General features: G+C 38.7%; 2 protein-coding genes across 7 annotated transcripts in view; both read left to right on the forward strand.

The window, feature by feature from the left end:
* Positions 1–14,916, forward strand: part of PLEKHG4B (pleckstrin homology and RhoGEF domain containing G4B) — a 62,148-nt gene extending 47,232 nt beyond the window's left edge. For 4 of the 5 annotated variants that reach the window (XM_085309741.1, XM_085309745.1, XM_085309742.1 and 1 more), the window contains 9 exons: positions 1,359–1,611; positions 3,299–3,388; positions 3,505–3,729; positions 4,314–4,484; positions 5,290–5,470; positions 8,417–8,533; positions 8,865–9,134; positions 9,716–9,927; positions 14,835–14,916. In XM_085309741.1, coding sequence (XP_085165867.1) covers positions 1,359–1,611; positions 3,299–3,388; positions 3,505–3,729; positions 4,314–4,484; positions 5,290–5,470; positions 8,417–8,533; positions 8,865–9,134; positions 9,716–9,927; positions 14,835–14,840 — 1,525 coding nt within the window. In that variant the 3' untranslated portion in view covers positions 14,841–14,916. The remainder of the gene's footprint in view (positions 1–1,358; positions 1,612–3,298; positions 3,389–3,504; positions 3,730–4,313; positions 4,485–5,289; positions 5,471–8,416; positions 8,534–8,864; positions 9,135–9,715; positions 9,928–14,834) is intronic. The other variant, XM_085309743.1, reaches the window with a different exon arrangement.
* A 771-nt stretch (positions 14,917–15,687) lies between these two features.
* On the forward strand, positions 15,688–24,139 carry LRRC14B (leucine rich repeat containing 14B). Of its 2 annotated transcripts, XM_085309747.1 has the most exons (3): positions 15,688–15,758; positions 17,265–18,060; positions 19,750–24,139. In XM_085309747.1, exons 1-3 carry the CDS (start codon positions 15,743–15,745, stop codon positions 20,393–20,395), a joined length of 1,458 nt encoding a protein of 485 aa, XP_085165873.1. In that variant the 5' UTR covers positions 15,688–15,742; the 3' UTR covers positions 20,396–24,139. The 2 variants fall into 2 exon arrangements, with proteins under 2 accessions (XP_085165873.1, XP_085165872.1); XM_085309746.1 differs by lacking the exon at positions 15,688–15,758 and having other exon boundaries at positions 16,808–18,060.
* Positions 24,140–24,210: the final 71 nt, after the last annotated feature.

Here is a 24,210-nt window from a genome sequence, read left to right on the forward strand (position 1 = left end):
GAAATGTTCTGATTGTTGGGTGTGGGATTTTGGTTTTGGTGTTTTGCTGAAGCAGTGACCACAAAAGTAAGATTCAAATTCAGATTCAGAATGAAATGTTCAGAGAGTGAAGTCTCAGATTAATCTGATCTCTAGAGCTACTGAAAAAGACATTTCCCCTTTTGAACAAAAAATATCAATTAAGTTGATAATTGATCTCTTTAAGACTTAGATTCGTGAATGAAATACATTAACAATATAAGTATTTCTGTCTTTGCTTCCTGCAAGTTATCTCAACCATGTATTAAAACTGCAGTAAATATTCCCTAGTTGGGAAAAATAGAGGTTTATTCAGCAGCAATTCTTGTTATAATGAATATCTATATAGTTTTTTAATCTTTTTTATAATTTAACATAATTTTACAAATTATTCTCTTTAAAAAGTCTTTTTGGATAGTTAAGAATACAGAAATATTTTAAACTGCTGTATATTTTAATCATTCAATAATTGTTATTATGAGGAAATGAGAAACTACAAAAATACCAAAATATTTTCTCTCTGATTTGTGTAACTAGGGACTTAGAATACTTTCAGTTTTCAGCAAATGATGTCTATGATGTTAAAGAAATTTTATTGGACATAAGTATAATTTTATTTATTTTTATTTCCTGACCTCATTTTCCAAAGAAAATGTGTAATCTCCGTGAAATGTGGTTTGTTTCAGTCTTGTCAAAATACCTTCATACACCAAAAATCACACCCTTTTTTCCACTATCACCTCTCCTTTTGCTTGTTTCCTTGCTTCGCTTTCTCCTACACACTCTTTAGCCAAGCGTTGTTTTGCTGAAAGTGGTAGCCATGCCTTTGCTTGAGAAAGGTCACATACTTTAACTTTTAACTTTAAGAACAGCTTTTTCAGTGGGAAGTCACAGCCTATCAGAAGAACATGTTTAAAAAAAATCGTGAGAATTCGAATGCAGGATTATCATCCCATAAATTTTACTGTTTCCAGTTTTAAATGGAAGAATGAAAAAAATAAACCTTTCCAAATACAATAATGGGTTCTTTGACATGGCAAAATACTTTCAGCATGGCTCAAATGTTTTTGCTTGCTTTCTTTTTCTGATAATTGATTTTCATAGGACCAGCTCCAGTCCTCTGTTTTGTCCCTGAAAAACAGCTGCATTTAGGAAGACTGTGAAGTTGTAGTTGAATCCAAGACAAGCAATCTCTTAAGTGACTGAGCAGCGAATCCAAGGGTCCTTTTTTTCTTCAGATGTTAGTAGAGATGAGTAAAAATTGCAAGCAAAACCAGTAATCAATGGATTACACCTTGTAATAACCTGTCAGTGTTTAAGTAGTTATTTCTGTCTTGCAGCAATAAAGTACAACATATAATGGATGAGATGATCACAACAGAAAGGGAGTATGTTAGATCATTAGGATATATCATCAACAACTATTTTCCAGAAATGGAGAGAATTGACTTACCTCAGGATTTGCGCGGGAAGAGGAACACTATCTTTGGGAACCTGGAAAAGCTCTATGATTTCCATTGCCAATACTTCCTAAAAGAGCTGGAGCGCTGCCGAGATTTTCCACTGTGTGTCAGCCATTGCTTTCTCAAACATGTAAGTATTGTCCTCAAAGGAGGATACGTCCTTCAAGCCTGACGTTCTGAGTAAACTTCAAGCTCCATTGGATCGGCTGAATTACGTTTTTCAAGCTGTACCATGAGAAATGAGGACTACATGGGTAACAGTGCAGATTCCTTCTTTCAAAAGAGAGCTAAGTGCAACTCCTGACCATGTTTACTTGTTTCTAATAGGCAAAGCATCAAATTGTTGAGGATTTTCTTTTTATATATCTATTCTGGATGTGTGCTTAATGCAGTAGATTTTTTAGTAGGGAAAGTTAGTGTGTGTGTGTGTGGCAGGTATGATACACCTGTGGATTTTATACACTTAGTTTTAAGATGGAGCTTGTACGAAGTTGGCCTTATAGCTTGCCTATTGTTTTTGGATATTTGGTAAATGATTCTGTCTCCAACTTCTTTTTGGCTTAATTGCTGGCATAAACATTTTTCAGTAAAAGAGTGATTCAAAGAACATAAAATCAAGTATTAAGTATTTAGCTGTTCAAAATATCATGTCACTCTTCTTTCTTATGTACAATCTTGATTTTGGCCTACTCTGGAGCAAAATGTGAATTATGAGAATTATAACCTTCTTCTAAACAGGTACAGAAACGTGAGTAGCAGTTGCATTCATACTTGAATCAGAACCAGGCATGCAAAGGAACATGGATTAGCTGAAGTGCTGGTCCTTCCCAGCACTCTGCCCAGTGGCAGCTATACAGAGAAGTGATATGGCCAAGAGTATAGTGATTTATATCAGGGTGCTTCCTGCCTTGCTGAAAGGCTTGCCTCAAAATGTTGAACACACCTTCCTGCTCTCACAACTCTTCCTCAAATTATTTTTTTCTTTTTTTTGGGGGGGGGGTGGGAGTGGATGAAAGCAAAACTAATTATTGCTGAGTCTGCAGAAATTAGCAATAAACTTTCATAAAAGTTTATTTTTCTGAAGTCACAAGTTCCTATTTACTTAGTGTCCACAAGGCAATTATACAATTTGTAGCACCTTCCAAAATGCCTGGAGTGATTAGAGTGTTATGATTTAAGCAACTGAAAGAACAACGCCCTCTGACAAAGAAGATGGAGTTGTGGTTAYTGTTTGCATTCCCTGTTGAGCATCATGTTTGGTTTGATTGGAGTCTCTCATTGCACTATGTTTGTTACTATATCAGAAGGAAAAAACACAATCTTTTGCCCCTTCCACACCACATGTCTCTAATCATCTAGTATTGGTGCTTAAGACCTCTGATAAGCCCAAAGTTTTCCCCTTATAATAATAAGCAAAGCAGAGAATCCTCTATCAGAGGTTTGGCTGTGACCTAGTTTTGGTGAACATTGAGTTTAAGTCAGCGTTTCAGCTGACAGTGTGCAAGTTATTTTGGATGTGGTTATTGTCCTTCCAGCTTAATTTTGGGCCTGTTCAGATTTTTCATCTTGAATGTTCACTTCATTGCCTTCTCCAGCACTTTTGGAGTACTACACTGTCCCACGATGTCTGAGAAAGTTTCTGCTGACTGGAATTAGTGGGGTATGCATCAGTTTGGTGATGCTCTTGACAAGGAGGCTTCTGAAAGCTGAGGCGAACTCTAACTGCTTTGCATCTTCCCTAAATCTTTGGTTGGTTTTTTAACAGGAAAAAAATCTGATGATAGAAGGGAACTAACTATCTTCTCCACTTTTTTTAGGAGGAACAATTTGGCATGTATGCTTTATATAGCAAGAACAAACCTCAGTCGGATGCCTTGCTAACCAGCCATGGAAATGCATTCTTTAAAGTAATTACTGTTTAGTTTCTCACTTCATGTAAATTGCATGATCATCACTTACTGATTTTAAAGCTGTTTAGGAAATATAGTTTAGGAGTACTTACCCATTCCTGTTACTTCTGCAGAACAAGCAACGGAATCTGGGTGATAAGATGGATTTGGCCTCCTATTTACTGAAGCCCATTCAAAGAATGAGCAAGTATGCACTTCTACTGAAGGACATGATTAAGGAGTGTACAAAGACCCAGGAGCAGGAACTCAGTGACCTGAGGGCTGCTGAGGAGATGGTGAGATTCCAGCTGCGCCATGGAAATGACCTGCTTGCTATGGATGCCATTCAAGGATGTGATGTAAGCATTCTTCAGTTGTTCCTTTGCTGTTTGCTTGACTTTCCTGCTGCACTTTTTACTCCAAGGTAGCATATGACTAGGCAAGACAGAACGAGAGTGTTGGACTACCTATGATTTGTACTGCTCTGGGGGCCTGTAAGACTCCATCATGGACTGAAAGCCCAGAGTGCTCAGTGCTGTACAGCATAATTAAGAAAAAAAGTGGTGGCAAGGATGCCAATGCCTATCCTAAAATGCTTTTGCTTGCAGGACATGTAGCAGAGCCCCAAGACAGGCTGCGCGGCTCTTGAATTGCTTGTGAGCATGATGAAGGGACACCTGAACTTTTCAGTAATCTGATCAGATCTGAAAGTGTTTCTAGCATATTCACGTTACTCTGTTTTAATCAGCAGCTCAAATGCAACTGTGCTGGATTAATATCTGGAGCAATGTGTCCCCAGAGTGTTATACCACATTTACCTATAGCTTAGCTTATTTTCACCTCTGGGGGAGACATATTATCCTCTCCTTCTTCCTTGCATTTGGTGAAATAAATACTACCACCTTCTCTTCTCTGTCAAAACTTTGTCTTTTTCTCTCAACAGGTCAATTTGAAAGAGCAAGGGCAACTGCGATGTCAGGATGAGTTTATTGTTTGCTGTGGAAGGAAGAAATATTTGAGGCATGTCTTCCTCTTTGAAGATCTCATCTTATTTAGCAAGACAAAAAAGATTGATGGGGGATATGACATCTATATGTACAAACAGTCATTCAAGGTAAATTAAATCTGTTTTCTTGTTAGGCAAATGTGTATAATGTGCAATCCTGCTTTCTCAGTAGCATGCCATGAACAGGTCTGTGTTCTCCTTAGCAGTATTGAGTGAAGGGACTAGCATCCCACTTAAATTGCATTGCAAGTCATTTTTTTTGTTATTATTGTTCTAGAGAAAAACATAAGTTGTTCTTTCAAAGTCTGGAGAAACTCTGAGTAATCAAAATATATATGATCTATTATGTGTCATTAATGCGTAAAATGCACAAAATGTTTGAGTGTCTTATCATTTGCAAGTGTTTGGGAGTATATAAAGTCCTAATTTGTAATCACCTGGATTAAGAATATAGGCATGTCCACTGTTTGTGGATCCTAGTTTGCCAACATTCTTCCAGATACGCATAGCTCTAAGTGCATGCTTAAACTGCTGTAGTGAGTTGAGGACATAACTGGAGTTTATCTTGCACGTGTGATGCCAGCTGATATATCTTCAACTGGAAGAAGCAGATTTGTGACTCAGCTATTACATCCTATGTTACAGGCTCAGTTTAACTAACTGACTGCAATTCTCTGATCATTAAAGGATGTGTGCTGTCTTCTAGCAACAACATTTCTATGTTTTCACACTCTTTAGRACAAGATTATACATAAGTAGGACAAACTGCTGACTCTTGCGAAAGCAAGTCAGCTGGAAGCACAGCTTCATTGCCAAGAAATCAAGATAAGCACGTTTTTCAATTAAAGTGAATGACATAAGGAAATTAGTCTGCTCTGTTTGTCATAAACATTGAATTGTTTTTGTCTTTCAGACTGCTGAAATTGGAATGACAGAAAATGTTGGAGATAGTGGTCTGAGGTTTGAAATTTGGTTTCGAAGGAGAAGAAGATCCCAGGATACATATATCCTTCAAGCAAACTCAGCAGAAATTAAAACTGCATGGACTGATATCATAGGAAAGATTCTTTGGAGACAGGCTATGAGGAATCGAGGTATGCAAAATCTGTAAAGGTGTTACAGCAAGTAACTTCTTGTTCTAAGTAGGCAGACTAACCTCCCACAGGGTGAAATAGGTCTTATATATCCTAAGCCAACAGCAGTCTTCAAGTTAAACAAGGCACACTGGAAACAGCTACAGTAAATGGCAATCAAAAATATTTATGGCTCAATACATTTTCTCATGAAGTTTCAGAAATATTAGTAGGACCCCTTAAATGTGTTACATAAGTATGGGGGATATTTTACTTTAAAATGCCTTGCTTAAATATGTGAAGGTGTTCACTTTCAGATACCTGTGTAAAGTAGAGGATTAGTTTTAGTATTGCCATAGCCAGTAGTGCAGCTTGTAAAAGATAAGCTGCAGGACTAGAAATTGGGCTGTTACCTTTTATTTGATTCTGTGTAATCTGATCAAGACTTCTTTTGAAGAGATGTTTAGACTGGCAAAAGTTAGGAAAGCACCTGAACTTTAGAAATACCACATGAGGGCTTGTTCTTTCCTGATATTGACTGTCTCATGTATGGAAGGTAGATGCTCCCTCCTGTCAACTAGAGGGCAGAGTTTTTAAATCTGTATCGTATTTGAAACTGAGGTTAGGCAAGATAATCGTGTTGGTTTAATACTCCATTCTCTGGAAGGGAAAAGGGAGCCTCCTGGCCCCATATCTTCCTCTTTACTCTCCTGCCACTTTCCTTGCTTCAGTGTTGGTGCTTATCTGACCCCACAGTATACAACCAGTTCCTTGACTGATAGATTAGTTTTCTGTTATCTTACACGTGTCATGAAATGCCACCATGATTTTAGAAATAAGAACTTACTTTATTCATTCTCAATCCTGGCTGTTCTGCAGTCTTTTAGGAGAAAAAAAAGGCAGAATCAGAACTTCTTCCTCTTCCATCCCTTCAGACACAAAAGCTTTCGTTAGGAAAATGGGGAAAAAATGCTTTAGTTTTAGGCCTTCTTTATAAGCATTAAGAAAGTAAAAATTTCATTCTTTTCCAGAAAGAAACTGATTATCAGCAGTTAAATACTTCACTCAGGAAAGAATGCTGAGGAATGTTCTTAAGGAGCTGACATCTGTGTGACAAATGCTTCTGTGAAAATAATCCAGGGCAATATTTAATTTGTATGGGTTATCTAGCCTTGTCAGCACAGTATATCCTCAGAAACATTGCACACAGAGCAAGACCTGATTTTCATGATCCTTGTGAGACACGGCTTGATCTGTTTTTGGTTTGTGTCTTCCTCAAAATAACTATTCATTCAAAAAAAAGTGTCATTTTATGATCATTTAGAAATCTTCTAAGGTCAGTTTTTATTAGTGTCTGTCCTGTAGTTTAACTGAAAGTCACTCACTTTAAAAATTGTCATGTTGATTCCTTACCTTGAAAATTGTCAGGTCTCTTTTCACTGCTGGTGGTCATCACTGTTTTATCTGAACTATGTGTATGTTTAGTGAAGATTAAAAGGTTAATTTGCAACTTGTTTTCTGATCTGTCTATAAAATAGACACAAAGAAATTGTTATGCATGTTAATTGGAACCAAAGCAGTAACTGTATACCTTCTGGTGACTTGTGTTACAGTACCCTTGTTCAGTGGAGGTGATTATAAATTTAATTTTGGAAGTATATTTTAGATTCCTCTAATTTATTTTGAAGATAAATTAGCTTTTTAAAAAAAAAAAAATTAGTTCTTCTTTTTAACCAGACCTCATTGAAATATATATAGTAGCTGTAGTAGCTGGTGTGTTACTAGGGCTGTTATATTCCCGATAGCAATATAGCGGCTAGAAAACCTGGCAGCGTCTTCACTCCCAAAGTAGAAATACATCAGTGGAAGAATCTTTCCAGTTTAATACCTTCTGCCATGAGTGTTGTCAGGTCTGTCTTTTCCTGATGCACAGCTCAAGTCTCTAAACAAATCTCACCTCTGATCACCCTGTGATTTCCAGAGGGAGTCTAGAGCCCCTCATGTTCCCCTACCCTCCACTCCAAATAGTCTACTTTTGTGACTGTTTTTCTCCAGCTCTCCTGCACTTCACAATGTATAGACATGCTGGATGGATCTGCTTGACAACTTTTCCACCATTTTCAGGTGGAAACTGCAGTTGTCTACTGTCTCACTGGTCTTGCAGCTTTTCATTGACCCTGTGCGTTTGRATGTGCCATCTCTTCCTTGGCTGTGCATTCAGAAGGAAGTGCCTTGTTCTTTATTTCTGGCAGAGATTTCAGACAAGATTGCATTTACCTTGCTCCAGGCAGGAATCCAGGGCAAATAAACACCATCCTCTCTTGCCCGCTTTTTGACAGCACCAAAATGTTTCTATGGTTTAGTTGAGAGGCTTATTGGCCTGCATGTCCCTCATTTTTCTGTAGAGGACCTCTTGTGTAGTGCCCAAGAGATATCACTACCTCTTGGTAGTTGTTCTAACACAAATACTGAAATATGTCATTTTAGCACAAGCCTAACTTTTAGGTATTACTTTCGATCTCTCAAAGGTGGTGATTTCTGCTTTGAAATTCGAATTAGCTGATTGGTGAAACTTAATGTCTTGAATATTGACTAAGCTATAATGGGAAAATCGTTATATTGTTTCCCTTTAAGAGAAATCCTTAGCTTGTTAAGAGATGACAAAGCAAGTTGTATTACAACTGAAGTAACTGTGAAAGATTCAATTGTATTGGTAACCATATGGGCCTGAGAGGACAAGAAGAGGGGAGCAGCATCCCTGAATTCTCTTTCATAATCCTAAGGAAAATAGCGTTAAAAGCAAAGAGGCTCAGGAAGACTTGATCTTGCTATTTTGTACTAGATAAATGTCTGGAAGTCATTCGGTTGGTACCTATAGGAAGAACCTGTTAGATGAAGATATTCTATTTCTTCAGTAAATCTTCAAAGAGCTGCCTGATATCTATGTGTATAAAACTTCCATTCTAGAACTGCGAATACAAGAGATGGTATCCATGGGAATAGGCAATAAACCTTTCATGGATATCAAACCCAGCGAAGCAGCTATAAGCAACCGAGCAATTGACTACCTCATGAAGGGAACAGGTATGATGTATATTATCCATGACATACAGACACTTTGTTTTTCTGCATCTGGGTCTGGTCAGAAGACAACTTTGAATAATTACTTCATAGTCTGCCTTTCTTTTCCAATAAAGTTGGGAGTAGGATGTATCACTGCATTTCTTCTTCCCTTGTCGGAAAAGCAGCAAGATAGTTCTGGAACTGAAGAGAATTTGTCTCAGTTTACTAAGATTGGTTTGAGCAGTAGATAATATTTGATCAAACATAATTCTCAATGTTGCTCCTGATCTTGTTTTTAAGATAACATTCCCTACGCTTTTTCCATAATGTCCGAAGTGTCCTGTTTTTACAGAATCAAGATCTCGAGCATCAATAGCAGTATCCTCATTTGACCATTCCACACCATTCAAGAGACCACATTCTACTATCTCTAGTAGCAGCACATCATCTTCCGGCAGCCAGTCATCCTCATCTATTCTAGGTTCGCTGAACCTGCATGTCTGCTCCAGCCAATCTCATTCAGGCTTGCTTGGGCTACCCTTCTACCACTGGTCATATGATGTTAGAAACTGCATTGAGGAAGATGAACTGGAGCAGGAAACGGGAAGCCAGCCTTCAATGAGTAAGTAGATTTCAGCATTTTGCTGAGAAGGATATTTTTCACATGATAAGTTGTTCAGATTGCTGCATATATCTGTTAAGGGACACATTTGTAGACACTGAGTAGCACAACTATGTGTTCGAACTATGATTTCTGACTTTAAGTTTTATCATTGCTTCAATTAACTATGTATTATGTAGCAGCAGCAACAAAGAGAGTCTTGGTGAACTCCAGAGGCATCACTTGCTCAGACATGGGCAGAGTTGGTAACATGATCCTCATGTCACTCCTGAAGCAGCATGTCACTGCTACTTTCAAAAACCATCAGTATCCCTCCATATTTGGCTTTTGCAGTACACCTATTGTAATAACAGTGTTTCATCAGTGTTCTGTGGTGTTAAATGGGTAAATAATGTAAGTCCAAAGACATTGTCTTTTATGTTACTAACCTCCAGTTAGATTATCTTTGGAGGTTTATGTTCAGTTTGGGACAATAAAGGTCTTAAGGTTTTGGAAACTGGGAGTTTACTTTCCTGTGTTGTTGATGTAGTTTGTGCTAATTTACAATGCATTTCCTTTTTTGTACTTTTTCCTGTTCATAGTCACAGAGAGTTCAGAATCATCTCAGTGCACCTCAGGTGAAAGTCTGAGTGGTTTTAGTACTTCTGCCCATTCTGAGTCCCATCTTCGTACAGAGACGTTTTTGGATGAAGGTATTTCAAGTGCTGTTTCCAAATATTCCTCACAGTGCATGTCTCCTGTTCTTCCTGAGAAGAATTCCAGATCAAAGCACAACAGCCAGTATGTTACAGCTGTAAGTACTGTGTTGCTGGCAAAAAGCCAGCCTTTCTATCTTAGAGTATTTATGTCATCTTAGAAACATGCCAGTATTAAACAAATGCCCAGGTCTCTTGAAAGTCCAGATTCTAGGGATGTCATGTTGCTCTCCATGGGATGCTGAACTCAATCATTTGCATGTCTGCAGTGTTTTAATTTCTTCTGTTTATCAAAATTGCCATGTTTTGCTTTGTGTTGCAATGGTGACATAATTTGGTATAAGTAAAGAGCTGCTTATAAGAATGACATGAAATGATGTGATATCATCAATTGCTCTCACTGTGATATAAAGCAGAACAGTGCATTTTTATCTGTTGTGATGCATGTGTATTAGGTATGTACAGACTTTGTTTTTTAGTGACTTACTTTATAATGTACTTTACAGCTTAATTTATTTTTAAGTATTTTATGCTTCCACTGTTGATAGATTTAAAACCCCTCTTTTAGAGTCAATTTTGAAGAAATTGGAAATTTTAGTCCAGCTAAGGCAGTTTTCAAATCATTTTTCTTCTGTCTAACTAAATTTACCTAAACAATTCACTGATAAAAATTTCTACCTTCAATTACATTTGTGCACTGAGTGACCTGCTTGAGTACAAGGTAAGTTGCTTGAGTAACAAAATGTAATATATCTTACATTAATTCATGGTGTAATCCATTACATGAGTACCAACATTTTAAGTTATTTTATTGGCCCTATTCTGCCACCCCATCTTTTTTTTTTTTTTTTTTTCTGGGAATGGTCATATACTTATTTCAGTTAGACTCCTCATGGCAGAAGTGCATGGCCAGTTTGAGGATGGCAGAATCTGTGCTCATGAATTTGGTTTAAACAGTTGAGACATTGTAACAGGAATAAAGCATTTTGGTACTAATTGTAATTTAGCAGAAGTGTTGAGACGATGCATCTCCTGGCTAAAATGAAGTTGTTTGACAGCACTGCACTCTGTGCTAATAGACAGACTTTTCAAAGAAGAATTTGTGAAAGTGCCCAGTTATGAAAGACATGAACACATGCACGTCTGTGCGTAAATACACAGAACAGCAGTTCTGATAAAAACACTGAATGCTAAATGGGCAGTCACTTCTCAACAGCTGCTACAGCCTGTCATCAGGTAGAGTGTAGTGTTGGGTTTATTTTCTGTCCCACCAACTCCTCCTAGAAACTGGAACTTGAGCCAAGGCATTTCTGCCTGTGGATCTACATGTATCGTTCAAATAACTTTTGTATGCAAGTAAAGAATATGAATATTTATACTACTGGACATTTATAGTTACAAAAGAGCAAAATGGAATACCGTCCAATAGGATGTGCCCCCAAATAGGTCAAAGCTTAAATGTCATATGGTTGCAAGGAGATTCTCAGTTAATCAGAACATAACAAATGCTCTAATGTTAATGCAAATACCAGTGGTTTTAACAAGACAGTTCATAATGAATATTAATTAAAATGCTGAAACAAATGGGAAGTCAATAATGATGCTAAAGTGAATACTAGTCAGTCAAAGCAATTAACGCTTTAAAGTTAATTCCCTTATATGTGAATTCTAAAGTAAGGCACAGGCTTTTTTAGTCTGTAATAAAAATCTATGTTATCACAAGGACCTTTGTGGCAGTATAATCCCATTTTATAGCCCCATAGTATTGGCTCCCCTGAGGCTTGCAAGTCTTTGTGAGGATAAATAAAGTATATGGTGTGATGATGTAATATGACTCCTGAATCCTACAAGCCCATGAATTTACAGTCAAAATGGACATTGACCCTCTAACTACAGTTTTATACAGGTTTGTATAGTAGCATTTCTCTGCGTCTGGCTAGATAGCCAGAAATGCAATCCTGCCAATCTCAGTACTGGAATTTCTGAGTGAGTGAGTGCACTGCAGAGGAAAGATACTACGTGTTTGCATGCATGCAGATGTGACTGTGGCCAGGGTCTGCATTTCTAAACCATTCAAGGAAGTAGGCAAAGTAAAAGAAATCATTACTATCACAAAGAATAATACTATGTAAGGAGATAGGAAGGCACAATGTTAAGGCAGATTCTCTTCATTAGTCATATGTGTAGGTAAAATAATGTTGCTATTCCCAACTTGTAAAATTTGTTTTTTTTTGTAAAAAGCTTTAGTAGATTTCTGTTGCATATTCCTGGAGCCCTTCGTTTTGGATTAGACCGAGGCTAGTGTGCCAGCCAACATGGATCCAAGGCAGAGATACTGTATTCAAGTAGTCCGTTGTGCAGTCTGTATCCAGAGATTGCTCTGTGGGATCCTTCTCCATTCCTGGCATCAGCAGTGATCCATGTAAACTAACTCTCCTGGCCGGCCGGCCGGCCAGCCAGCCAGCAGTGAAATCACGACCACTGCATTTGAGTTACTCCAGCCAAATCGTGGCATGCATTGCACATGTTAGTTCACAGAGGTCTTGTAAATTTGAGGTGGCAGTGGTGTGGAGCTTGGCATTCACTTTTGTACACACTGAGGTTTATATGTTTCTTCAAAGTGACTCTGCTTTTTGGCTGAGGTGTTTTTATCTCTCTGCTTCTCCTACTATGTCAAAGGAGCATGTTTCTAGAAATGGGGAAATTTCCTGGTCAAGAGACTTGCTGTCCTGAGACATCAATTACACTCCTCCTGTGGCACCAAAGGACACCACAGCCCTGTGGCTGCAAAGAAGGGAGTGCGAGTGCTTAGAAATGCTTTTGTAACCATCCCATGAGCAAGAGAAGGTTACATGATAAACCCCTATGCCAAAAAAGATTCTTGTGAGATTTTTCTACATGAACATGCTCAGGTCATCCCTACTAAGCAGTAATGTTGCCTTTAAGTCTATTGCCCTCCCTTTCCCATCAGAACGAAGCCTCTCATGTGCTTTGTCTCTCAGCAGGAATCTGACTGAGGGCATAAAYGACTAAGTAAGTATTTTTCTCTGTTAGTACTAGAATGACAGAGGAATCATAATAGTAAGAAAAAGTCTGCTGGCTGCCATGTTAATTTTAAAATAGCCAAATAAATAGCAACATGGGAGAATTTCCTGTATGCTATAACAGTATTGGAAGAGCTTTTTAAACATTAACTGAGTCATCTCTAAAATTTTTGGTAAGGCATAGTCTGGTGGAAAGGTTGTGTCTACCTCCTCCTGGTAAAAATCATTTATTTCACTGAATGGCCAGTATTTTTTTTGGACCATTGTCACTCTTACACAGCAGCTTGTTTCAGGAGCTGCTTATAAAATGACATGAAATGATGTGATAGCATGGATTATACCCTCTTTGTGAGGGTATTATATCCTTGTGATATGAAGCAGAGCAGAGTGTTTTTACCTGTTCTCTGTTTTGCACATACATTAGTTATGTACAGACAGATCTTTCAAGTACTTAATTTTAAGCAAAGATGTTTGCACTGAAGGAATAAGCAGAAAAAGTGGTGCAAGTGCACTTCTGACTTAATACCTGGTTGGACTAGATCAGACTGTTGAAGCTGGGGAAGGTTGCCAGGCTCGGGTGGTGTGGAAGGCCAAGTTGTCCAGGTGGGAGGTGCGCATGCTGTTGAGGAGCAAATAACACCTGTGGCACTACACCGCTGCATCCCTCCTGCTCCCCAGGCCCATCAGCAGCCCTTCTACGAGAGTGCTGCACTACCTGCAGATGGCATCCAGAGGAGCTGTTCAGCTGCGGGAGCTGACGCAGAACCCAGGATAAGGTCACCTTTCTAGTTGTAGGGCCCAACAATGGACATGTACGATGGGCTACAGCTACTCTGTGTCTGCGCAAAGGTAGTTGCCTGCTGGGAGAAAGAATCCATGGCATTTTCTTGCATAGCCAAAGAAATGTATTGATCATTTAAGGCATTTAAATTGAACTGGAAAAATATCCTCACCCAAAACACAGACACACACACACACACCAAAAAAAGGAGGGTTGAAATGGCACTGTTTTAATATGGTGTTATTTTGAGAATTTTAAAACATTGTCATAYCATTTTGCTCAACGTAATTGTCTGAATATTTCCATCCTGAGTACCACATAGTCTTATTCAAAAGCTGACTTTTCAACATGCAAGAAACCTCTGTAATTCTTAAAATGAATTTTGATGGTCATTTTYGTAATATCTCAAATAAAATGTAAATGATAAGTGTTAAGGCAAATTTTCTGGAAAGTGTTGATAGCATCAGAGTTTTTTTGGGCAGGAAAATTCCAAAAATATCATCAATTCTGTCATGCCTTCCTTCCTCTAAACTCTCTCTAAAGCTGTTGATCTCAGTGTCTGTGTATGGTTTCTATATATATCTATAGTGACTCTAGAATGAACTTTGTTCATTATTTCTATTAAATATATAGTTAAATATATATAGTATATAATAAAATTTATTCATTATATTTGATAAATAGTTTTATAATCCTTTCTTGTCCTCCTTTCATTTTTAATGGATCAGCCCTTTCTGTTTTTTCCCCACAACTGTGCCAGAGCTGCATCTTTAAACTCAAACCTCTGAATTCTGTTTTTATGCAACTATGCCAATGAATGTTGAATATAAACACTATAAAATGGCAAGATTTGTGCAAAAGTAATGAATTATCTGTATTCTCTCGTGCCCTCATCCCACATTGATCTAACCCAGGAGTGCTTCCATAGCAACTGATAGATATATTTTTTCTGTATAAGCACTTTTTACTCAGCTATGATATATTTTATAGTAACTGAAAAATTATTCTGTTCTTTTAAAATGAATTGGTTATGTATTTCCACATTTGAGCACAAAATTAGTATACCTTGAATGCTAAATTATCATGAACACTAGTTTAAGCTAAAWTTTTTAAGTGWTTTGCTATGTATTTTTAAATAAAATAAGATACTAAATGTTTAATGTAATAATKGTTTTGACAGCTCTGATTCCTATGACAATGAAGACTTTTTTTCAAGTGGTGCTGACCCTGCTTTTCCAGATAATCCCACCGCTGCTTTGATAGATTCATAGATTTAATTATTTTGAAGTGAGTCCATTATGGAATATTTTATCAACAGCAAAAGAAAAATCCTAAATAGTTTTAAATGGCCAAAGAAGGGACATCTTTATTATTGTCTGTCATTCTGAGGAAGCTTTTTTCTTTTTTTTTAAACAGTCTCATTTTGCCTTCAAATAGATGAAAGGCATCACTGATTTCAGTTAAATAATTGTAAGAAGAAAGATTTGTCTAGGTGTTAAGCATTTTTCCTCTGTTTCATATATATATATGTTTCCTCTGGTTCATATATAGCAGATGATGGTGTAGATGTTGCTATATTTTGTGCAATTTTGTAAATGTTGAAAACAGCATTAAATAACTGATTCCTGTATAAAAAGAAAAATGCACAARTTGCTTGAAATGTTTGTAAATATAGATTGCCTTTCAAAATTTAAATGGCCAGTTATTAAGATATATGCACAATTTATAATCTACTTACCTAGTGTCTTCTAATTGTTCTAAAAGTTCAAGATGTACTGCTATAGTGTAACCTGGATTGTTATTAGAGTAAGGCAGCGTTTTTAGAGATTAAAAAAAATGAAATAAATGTAACCATTTTATATATGAAAACATTACTGCTTATTTGCATGGGAAGACAGTTTRACTTTTTATTCAAACTTTTTCATAATTCTTTTTTAAAAAAACAATAAATGAAATACTTCTTACTCTRTTACATTTGTTATTACCCTCTGCAACATCATTTTTCAACTTGGCACAGTGCTGTGATACCCTGATGTGTTTCTCAGCAGGAGTTTGGTCTTCCATGTTGACTGTTTCCAGCAGCAAGGCATGACACAGAGCTCAGGTCAGTAAAGCTGACGAGCTGTTCTGTGTATAAACAAGGCCAGCTCAGGACAGAGGCAGTTTGTCCAGCCCGGCTGCTTATCCCAGAATCCTTGTACCAGTGGCTGCTGGGAGGTGGGAAGCCTAAAGGAGAAGAGGGAGTAGTCATCCGGAGAAGGTGTAGGGTGTTAACAGTACAGCAGCTGGAGGGTGAACAGGCCAGCAGCTGGGGGAAGAGAAGGAACGGAGGATGTGAGTTGGGAGTACAAACACTTAGAAGCGATTTATTTTTGAGTGTTACTCTGAATGATGGAGAAAAAAAGATGCTTCCAAGGTTGTTTTGCTAGTGTTTTGTTAACAGATAATGGAAGATAATCCAATATATATACCAAAATCCCAAAGTAAGGCTGTCTGTTYCAAGTAACTCCAAGGTACACTGTCCCAGCAGTTAAATGGCCCAGTGGAAGACAGGGGATAACACCATAGAGGAGTTGCTCAATATTGCTTCCCTTGACAGGGAAGTGCAAGGTTGGAGGAAAGAAGCCTAGTTTGTTTTTCCTACAGCTAAATGAGAGAGATATTTCTCTTGGCCTGAAAAATGTTAAATTTCAAATATTTTCCCATTCTCTGTCACAATGAAACCATGACTTCTCAAGCAACCGTGAAGGAAGGGCCAGCTGTTGCTCAAGGCACGGCTCAGCAACAGGATGCTTGCCTGGAAACTCAGAGAATGGAGTCTCCCATCACAGACCAGTGCCCTGGCCACCAAGGCTCTGAGGTGTTCTGGAGGCCTTTGTCTTTTCCCCTGGAGCCACTGTGCTCAATCATCCCTTACTGAGTACGGGTGGGAAAGGCAAAATGGAGAGAGATTTGTAGCTTCATGACTGTAGCACATCAGTCTATCTTTGTGACTGTGTACTTTAGTACTATGCTAAATCTGAGGACTCTTTCCCATTGAAATCCATATGTGAATCCCCAGGAAATAGGATTTGCTGAGGTGAACCAAACAAAATTATTTCACAAAAGAAAGTGAAATACAAATCATATTACTTGTTTAAGTTGAAACCCTGAATRCCTAAAGCAGATACAAAAATACTCTCATATGTATGTGCTGCCCTGATCTTACTATTCCTAATTAACAGTGATCTATACTCAGCTGATTAGCTTTGTTTTAAGTATAAAGGTTTAAATGAAAAAATGCTCCCTGGATAAAGCTCTCATAYGAGTTACTGCTGCAGAATCACTGCCTAGCACCAAAATAGAAAGAGGATCGGCATGTGACTGTGTTTTACCTTTCCAAAGCAACTTCCCTTAGTAACAAACAGCAGCTGCAGATAAAAATAGAACATGATATGCAACTAGAATCTTTAGCTAAATCCAGAAGTCTGCCTCCATGACAGCAAAGAGACCAAAGCAACAATGAAGTCGCTCCGATTCATTTGTGCTGAAGCGTTTGTGTCAAATGCAGAGTTTGCTAGGAAGAGTCTCGGCAATGTCGCCCATAATCTTTTTCCTCTTCTTTTCAAAGCCAGCTATTTACTGGAACAAGGGAAAGTGATTCATGACTTGGTAGAAAACTGGCCACTTGTTGACTTTAACATGGGAAAACTTTTGGGAAAAACCGGTGACTACCAGGAAGACCTGAGCCACAGAACATGCTTGATATGCTTGGAAAGCTGTCTGACAGGGCTTAGAGACTATGTGCTGAATCATCCTTCTCCCTATATGAAAAGATTGAAAGTGGTGGACCTGACGGGTATAAAGGATGTTGAAGTTCAGTCCTGTGAGTGCAAGAAACCAATGGGCAGGTGGGCAAGGACACAGCTGCTCTCTAAGCTCTGTTTAGAGCTGCTGCTCCACCTGCAACAAATGCAATGTGATCCYGGTGCCTTGGAAATCAGTATTGATGTGCTAATTGACTTGTTTGTTACAGAACGGAACTATGAGCAGGTAGTGCAGGCCCTACTAAGGAAGTGCTCTTGTCCATTGAAGATCCACTGTGTAGCCTTCAGAGCTGACAACCTGGCTTTGCAGAAGTTTTTCTACATCATCAAGCTCATAGATCCGTCTTTGCTGCGTAAGTTGGAGGTGGTTCACAATGTTCGCTTGGAAATGGAGCACTTGGAAATACTCTTCAACAATATCCGCTTCCCCCTGCTGATGTCCTTGACCTTGCCAGCACGAACATTCAATGTGAGGAGGCTTACAGCTGCAGATGAACTGATGCTTACTGCCATTGGAGAAAAGATGAGTGAAATGACACAACTGACTGAACTGAGTATGGCATTTTCCATACTCACGGGAAGAATACGGAAACTGCTCAGGTAATTTGGTCTTCCTGCTTTCAGCCAGACTGTAAATAGAAACCTGTAGTGTTATCAGTGTATTAAGAAGCCCTGARGCTAAGGGAAGTATTTCTCAAAGTGTGGGGGGAGGTTTTTATGCAACAGATGCTTCCATTGGGGAGCTCTCATGAAATGAAAGGGCAGCAAGCTAGGAAAGTGTATTTATTAGGGAGAACTGGAAACCAATATATATCTAATACCCTTAAAAGCCTTGAACGTTCATATGAGTCTTCTAGAGGCCATCTGATGAATATGATGAGAACATGCTGTCAGCCACCACACAAGAGAGAGTTACAGTCTTGAGCTTTGTTTTGCCACAGTCTTGAGCTTATAGCTCAAGTGTGCTGGGGCTGGCCTTTTGTGTAAGTAAGTCCTGAGTCATATTCCAAGTGGTGCTTCTGGGTTTCTAGTGAATGTCTTCATTATTCTGCCATTGCTTTCTCAAAAAATAGTAAATACTAAGATTCCACAGCTAGTGTATTTTTAAATGGATGGGAGGATACTAGACTGTTTGAGACTTTGACTTCAGCTGTTTGTAGTGTTTGTCTGTCTCAAGGCAAGAGAGATCTGATGCTTTTTTATACTTCAGATTGACTTAACCTATGAATATTCATGGTGAATATCTGGAAAAAAATAATTCTGAAAGGGATAACAAGTGACTAGTGAAATGTTCATATTTGAACTGAAAAGAGAAGTTAACTGTATGCTTTTCAGAGCATTTAAAACAAAGGCAAACAAAAGTTTCATCAAGAGGAATCATCTTGGTCTAAAATCCCTCCTGTGCAGAGACATTTCATTTAAATATCACAAATGATACAAATGCAAATAATTATGAGRTTCTAGCCTTGATCTGTTGTAAGGGCTCTCACTGAGCTTCAGTATATATGAAAGGGATCTCTTAATTTTTTTTATCTATCAGAACTAGTTTAGTATAAACTAGAATGTTATCATGTAAACTCAGGCACACTTCTTTCAACCTTTTTCTTCAGTAGAAGATCCCTCTGCAGCTCCAAAGCAAAGCAACTTGTAAAATTCTTGGGCATTTAAAAACATACAGTAGGAACAAAACTAAGAACAAAAGCTTATGTTTTGTTAGATTATTTAGAATAGTGAATGGCTTCTATCTTGACATGAGTTCCTTTCCGTAATGGGAATGATCTAAATCTCTGGAATTATGTCAGCTTTTGAAAAGAAGCCACCGATGTTTTCATGGTAGTAATGATCTGCTACTAGTTCAGCAAGTAATGGAAACATAACAACATTTTAACTATTACGATACATACATATACAATGTTATTAAGTGAATCTTCATGAAAACAACACTGATGGAGTCGTGGAAGGAAAGAGCTAATCCAGAGAACTGATTTCAGGAGCAAAATATACAAGTCATTGCACATGTTTCTATTCCTCAAAAGAGATCAGAAAAAATAATGAATGTGGCAGATGGCTGCATTCATAATGTGGGCAATTGTATGAAATTTTGTGAACATAGTTTTCCAGTGTTTTATACCATAAAATATTCTGGAGATATTCAGAACCTGCCTAGATGCAACCCTGTCTGTCATGCAGGTGCCCCTGCATGAGCAGGGGGGTTGGACTAAATGATCTCCCGAGGTCTCTTCCARCCTTACTGATTCTATGAAAATCTGTTTCTCTTTCAATCTGCAGCCCGCTGAAAACCCCGCTGAAGGTGCTGGATGTTTCTAACTGCTCACTGAATCATGCTGATATGGCCTATTTAGCCAATAGCCTCCATTCAAATCACTTAGAAGTCCTGGACCTGAGTGGGCACAATATTCCTGACCTTTACCCATCAACATTCTTCAAGCTTCTCAGCCATTCCTCTTCAGTGCTCAGGAGTCTCATCTTAGAGGAGTGTAACATCCAAGACACTCATGTCAACATGTTGATTTTAGGCTTAAGTCCTTGTCGGAAACTACAGGAGTTTAAGTTCCTTGGAAATCCCCTGTCATCTGAAGCACTTAAACACCTTTTCATGTTTTTCTGTGAACTGCCAATGCTGAAAAATGTGGAGTTCCCAGTTCCAAGGGACTGCTATCCTGTTGGCATCACTTATCCAATTGATGATGCCAACATCTGCAATTTTGATCACCAGAAATATGAAAGTGTAGCAGAGGAGCTTAAACTCATCTTACTACAAGCAAACAGAGAGGGTGTGAAGGCTTCAACTCCTCTCTTTGGCAGTTACGACGCAGCTGTTGAGGAGACAAACAATGAACTGGGAGCTTACTTGATGAAGTCCTTCAAAGACACTTTGGAAAAGTTCACTAACTCTCTTAAAGAAATGAGTTGAAGTTGAAACAATAGTGGTGATAAGATGTTCTGCCAAATCAGAAGCTAATTTAGTCTTTAACAAAACTGTACCTGCATTGATCAGTTTAGTTTGCTCTTTAATTTCTGGGCTGAATTTACTCCTCTTTGAAGAGCCTCAGATTATCTGAGGTATTTTAACTATACCGTCCCTATTGCATACTATTTCCATAAGCACCATTTGGTCTCAGGAGAGGGTTTTTAATAATTTATTATTTTACACAAAAGGATTTTGCTACTCAGTAAAAGAAGACGTGACTGAGGGTGGCTGATATGTTTTCCTAATTTCCTCTGAATTTGACCATAAGGCTTCAGCCCTATAGAAAAGGTAGGAAAAGTGAGCAGCCCTGCAGGGTGTCCAAATGACTGTATGCCCATCCTCAGCCGTGGCTCCATAAACCAATTTTTGTTTTGCCATTAATCTTTTGAATGCCACTAAAGAGGTCATTTCACCCTTCTACAGTTTATGTTTCCAAGAGTGGATCACTTCTAAAGCCTCCATGTCCCTATACATCTCTTTGATCTGCAGAGATGAGCGTGATAAACATCTTTTTGCTTGGGGAATTACAGAAGTGGTCTAATGCATAGTGGTGGTGAGGAGTARAGTTATCCAAATGGACACCTAGCAATACAAAGCAGCTTGTGATGATGCTGCTGAAGCTCTGGCACACTGTATTTTGCGAAGGTGTACCAGGACAGTGTTGCAGAGCCGTAGATTGRGGGTCAGCAGGTAAGCTGGCCTCAAGCTGTTCCCTTTGTGGAATCAACTTCTTGGCTGGTAGAATGTACCCTGCTGCTCTCATCTCTTTACTAGTTGATGCATCAGTATCTAGTTTGGGCACAAACTTGGCAAAAAAAAAAAAAATCGAAAGCTAATTTCAAAATTGTAGAAAAGGAAGAGGCTTGTTGCTGGATAGTTAAAAGCTCAGCTGCATAAAATGCTACCCTCATCTATCGGTACTAAATATTGTCATGTTACAAAATTGCAACCAGTGCCAGAAGGAATCACRTTTATTTGACAGGCCCTAGTGCAAGAAATGTGTATGAGTGAAAAGAGTAGTTAGAGCCCCACATCCTACACACTGTGCTGTAATGTGTGCAAGGTGGCAGCATGAAGTGTCAGGGCCACAAAACAAATCCAGAGGGAAGTTTGGGAGATCATTGAGGGGGGAGGGGAACAGGTGAATCCTTGGGTAGTAGCAGCTGGYGTAGTGTTTTCTGCTCAGCTTCTTCTCTGTTACATTGAGGACATGCCAAGATAGGTATGTTATCAGGTCTTGCCTATCATCAGCTGACTTGAGAGATCTGCTGGCAGCCTCTGTCAACTCTACCAGATCCCAAATTGTTCTGTTATACAGCTAGATTCTTAGTTAGTGTCTAAGGGAGCTGGAAAAAAAAGTAGGATGCTTAGGTTCACAGCCAGCATGCTGCCATTAAATAGAGAATTAATTATATTATTTTAGCAGTTCATAGACACAGTTAACCAGCACTGAAAGTGAATGCTGTGGCTGGAGCTGAGGTATCATTAGTAGCCGATTAGAAATTATACTTCATTTCATCATCTGATGGTAAGGAAGAAGCTTTCTTCATGTAGGTAGTGGTGGTTTGTATAGTTTTTATGCACAAAAGAATACAGAAATAGCTACTAATCTAGTTTTTGAAAAAAAAAATGGGGTGACTATTGTGCAGTTCTTGTAGGTGCCACAGTGTGCCTTTTATTGAAATTTGGATGTCTTTTTAGCTTATATTGTTCCTTCAGATACATTTGATTAAGATGTAACTGATGTTAAAATTGAAAGCGATAGGCCACAACCCAATTATGTTTATGGAACACTACAGAAAAAGCTAAAAGAAATYGAAATTAAGGCAATCGCTTGTCCTTAACAAAATGCCAGAATTGAGTTCCATGTGATCTTGCCTGTATTTGCACATGGAGCTCTGTGTGCTCCCCTGGTCTTGCCTGCTCTTCCTGCCCCCTCTTTCTTTCCCTCTCACCTTGCCCTTCTTTCCAGCTCAGACTTGGCCCATAAATTCTCTGCCAGACATAGGTGGTTTGAATTTTGCTAGGCCAAGACCCTACTGCTTTGGGGTGAGGGGCAGCACTTAGTGCAGATGATAGAGCCCACTCTGTGCAGAGCTGCTACAGAGCCATGTACAGTGATGCCTCCACCCTGCCAGCAGGACCAGCTTGCCTCTGGCTGTGTGTTGGGAGGTGAAGATCAGCTGTGTGAGACGCGTTAGTGCTCCAACAGCCAGTCCCTACCTCTTCCAGGACATGGGAAACAGCTAGCTTGGTTGTTGTTACCTCCTCTTTGGGAGCACTCAGCTGCCTAAGGAATAGTGCAASCTGTGCGGCTGGTTGTCTGCATGCTCCTTACCTAAAGCCAGTCCTGATGCACCGCTTTATTTCCTCCTACTGCTTCATGCTACACACCACCTGTCTTCTGGTTTTAGTGATACTACACACACATATGCCTATGTAGCCATATTTCTGTCCCCAGTTTTAGCACCTAGTGCGACAGACAGGCTCAGCAGCCTGTTTCTCTCCTAGTTCATCAATTCCCTTAGAAGCTAGAGGAAAAAGCACACCTGAGCTTCATTGCAGCTGAGACTCAGTGTGCAGTGAAGATGCTGTTCCTGGGAAGCACAACTGTGTGACTGATGCTATTGAAGTTTTGTGAGTGCTTAAAAACATGTGTTAGGATCAAAGTAGAAAGCTTCATTGCATACAGCTGCATGTTAAAATTGTATCATATGAAGTACAGCATTTATTAAAGTGCATAACATATGCCAGTACTACTGAATCTAAAAGGCAGAACTAAAATAAAACATTGCTAATGTACACAACAGTACTCTACTGACAGAAAAGTATCTCAGCACCTGTGTGGAGCAGATGTCATTCACAGAAATTTGTGCCATTTAGGAATGGAATCAGATTTTTTTTCTTCCTCTTTTAAATCTCAGAATTTCAAACTTTTGAGACAAAATTTCAGACCAGCTACATGCCATTACCTTTGTTACGGTGGTAGCTGTTCCTCTGTAGAAATCCTGTCCTTAGCTCTCAGCTACCCTACCTTCACCTCTCCAGCATCTGTCCTAATTTTGGTTTGTAAATACGGGTCAAACTGCATCATTTTGGCATTGCCCCAGTTTACTGCAACTGAGATGTGGGCTCAGAGGGCTTTGTGGCACCTGCGCTGCAGCAGCACTGGCTAAGGCAGGAGCCTGCTCCTCCTCCCTCATGGGCATTCTGCTCTTAGAGCAAAAAACACTGCTGCTACAACTCCCTGAACATTTAATGTGAGGTACATGTGAGGTACAATTAGCTATAGCTGGCAACATTATTTAATATCATGGCTCAGGACTCAAAATGGTGTAAGATTGTAATGGTAAATCTTTGTCCTTTTTTTATTTCCATCCTGGTACTTACATGTTTACAGCATGAGAAATAATCATTTATGAGATTGTTCCATAAACAAAAAGGGATAATTTCCTTTTCCTGTTTGTGCAAAAAGTTTGAATGCTAACATTTTCGAAAGATAAGATGTCAGTGCAATGCAGGACAAGAAGTAGCGTTTCACAGTACTGTCAACATTAACGTTCCAATTATTTACACTCAAAGAGACCATTTCTAAAATATAGCCAACCATTAGTTCCACACCTTTGTAAACAAATAAGAAACGTGATTAAAATATATATCTATCTCAGCAGTTCCTGAAAGGTAGAATATCCAATTGCCATCTTATTTTTTTTTTGAAAAAAAGTAGCAAAAATCAATTGTTAAAGATCTATATAGAT

Source organism: Rhea americana, unplaced genomic scaffold, assembly GCF_003343005.1.
Source record: "Rhea americana isolate MKP2758 unplaced genomic scaffold, rheAme1 scaffold_302, whole genome shotgun sequence".
NCBI classification, from domain to species: domain Eukaryota; kingdom Metazoa; phylum Chordata; class Aves; order Rheiformes; family Rheidae; genus Rhea; species Rhea americana.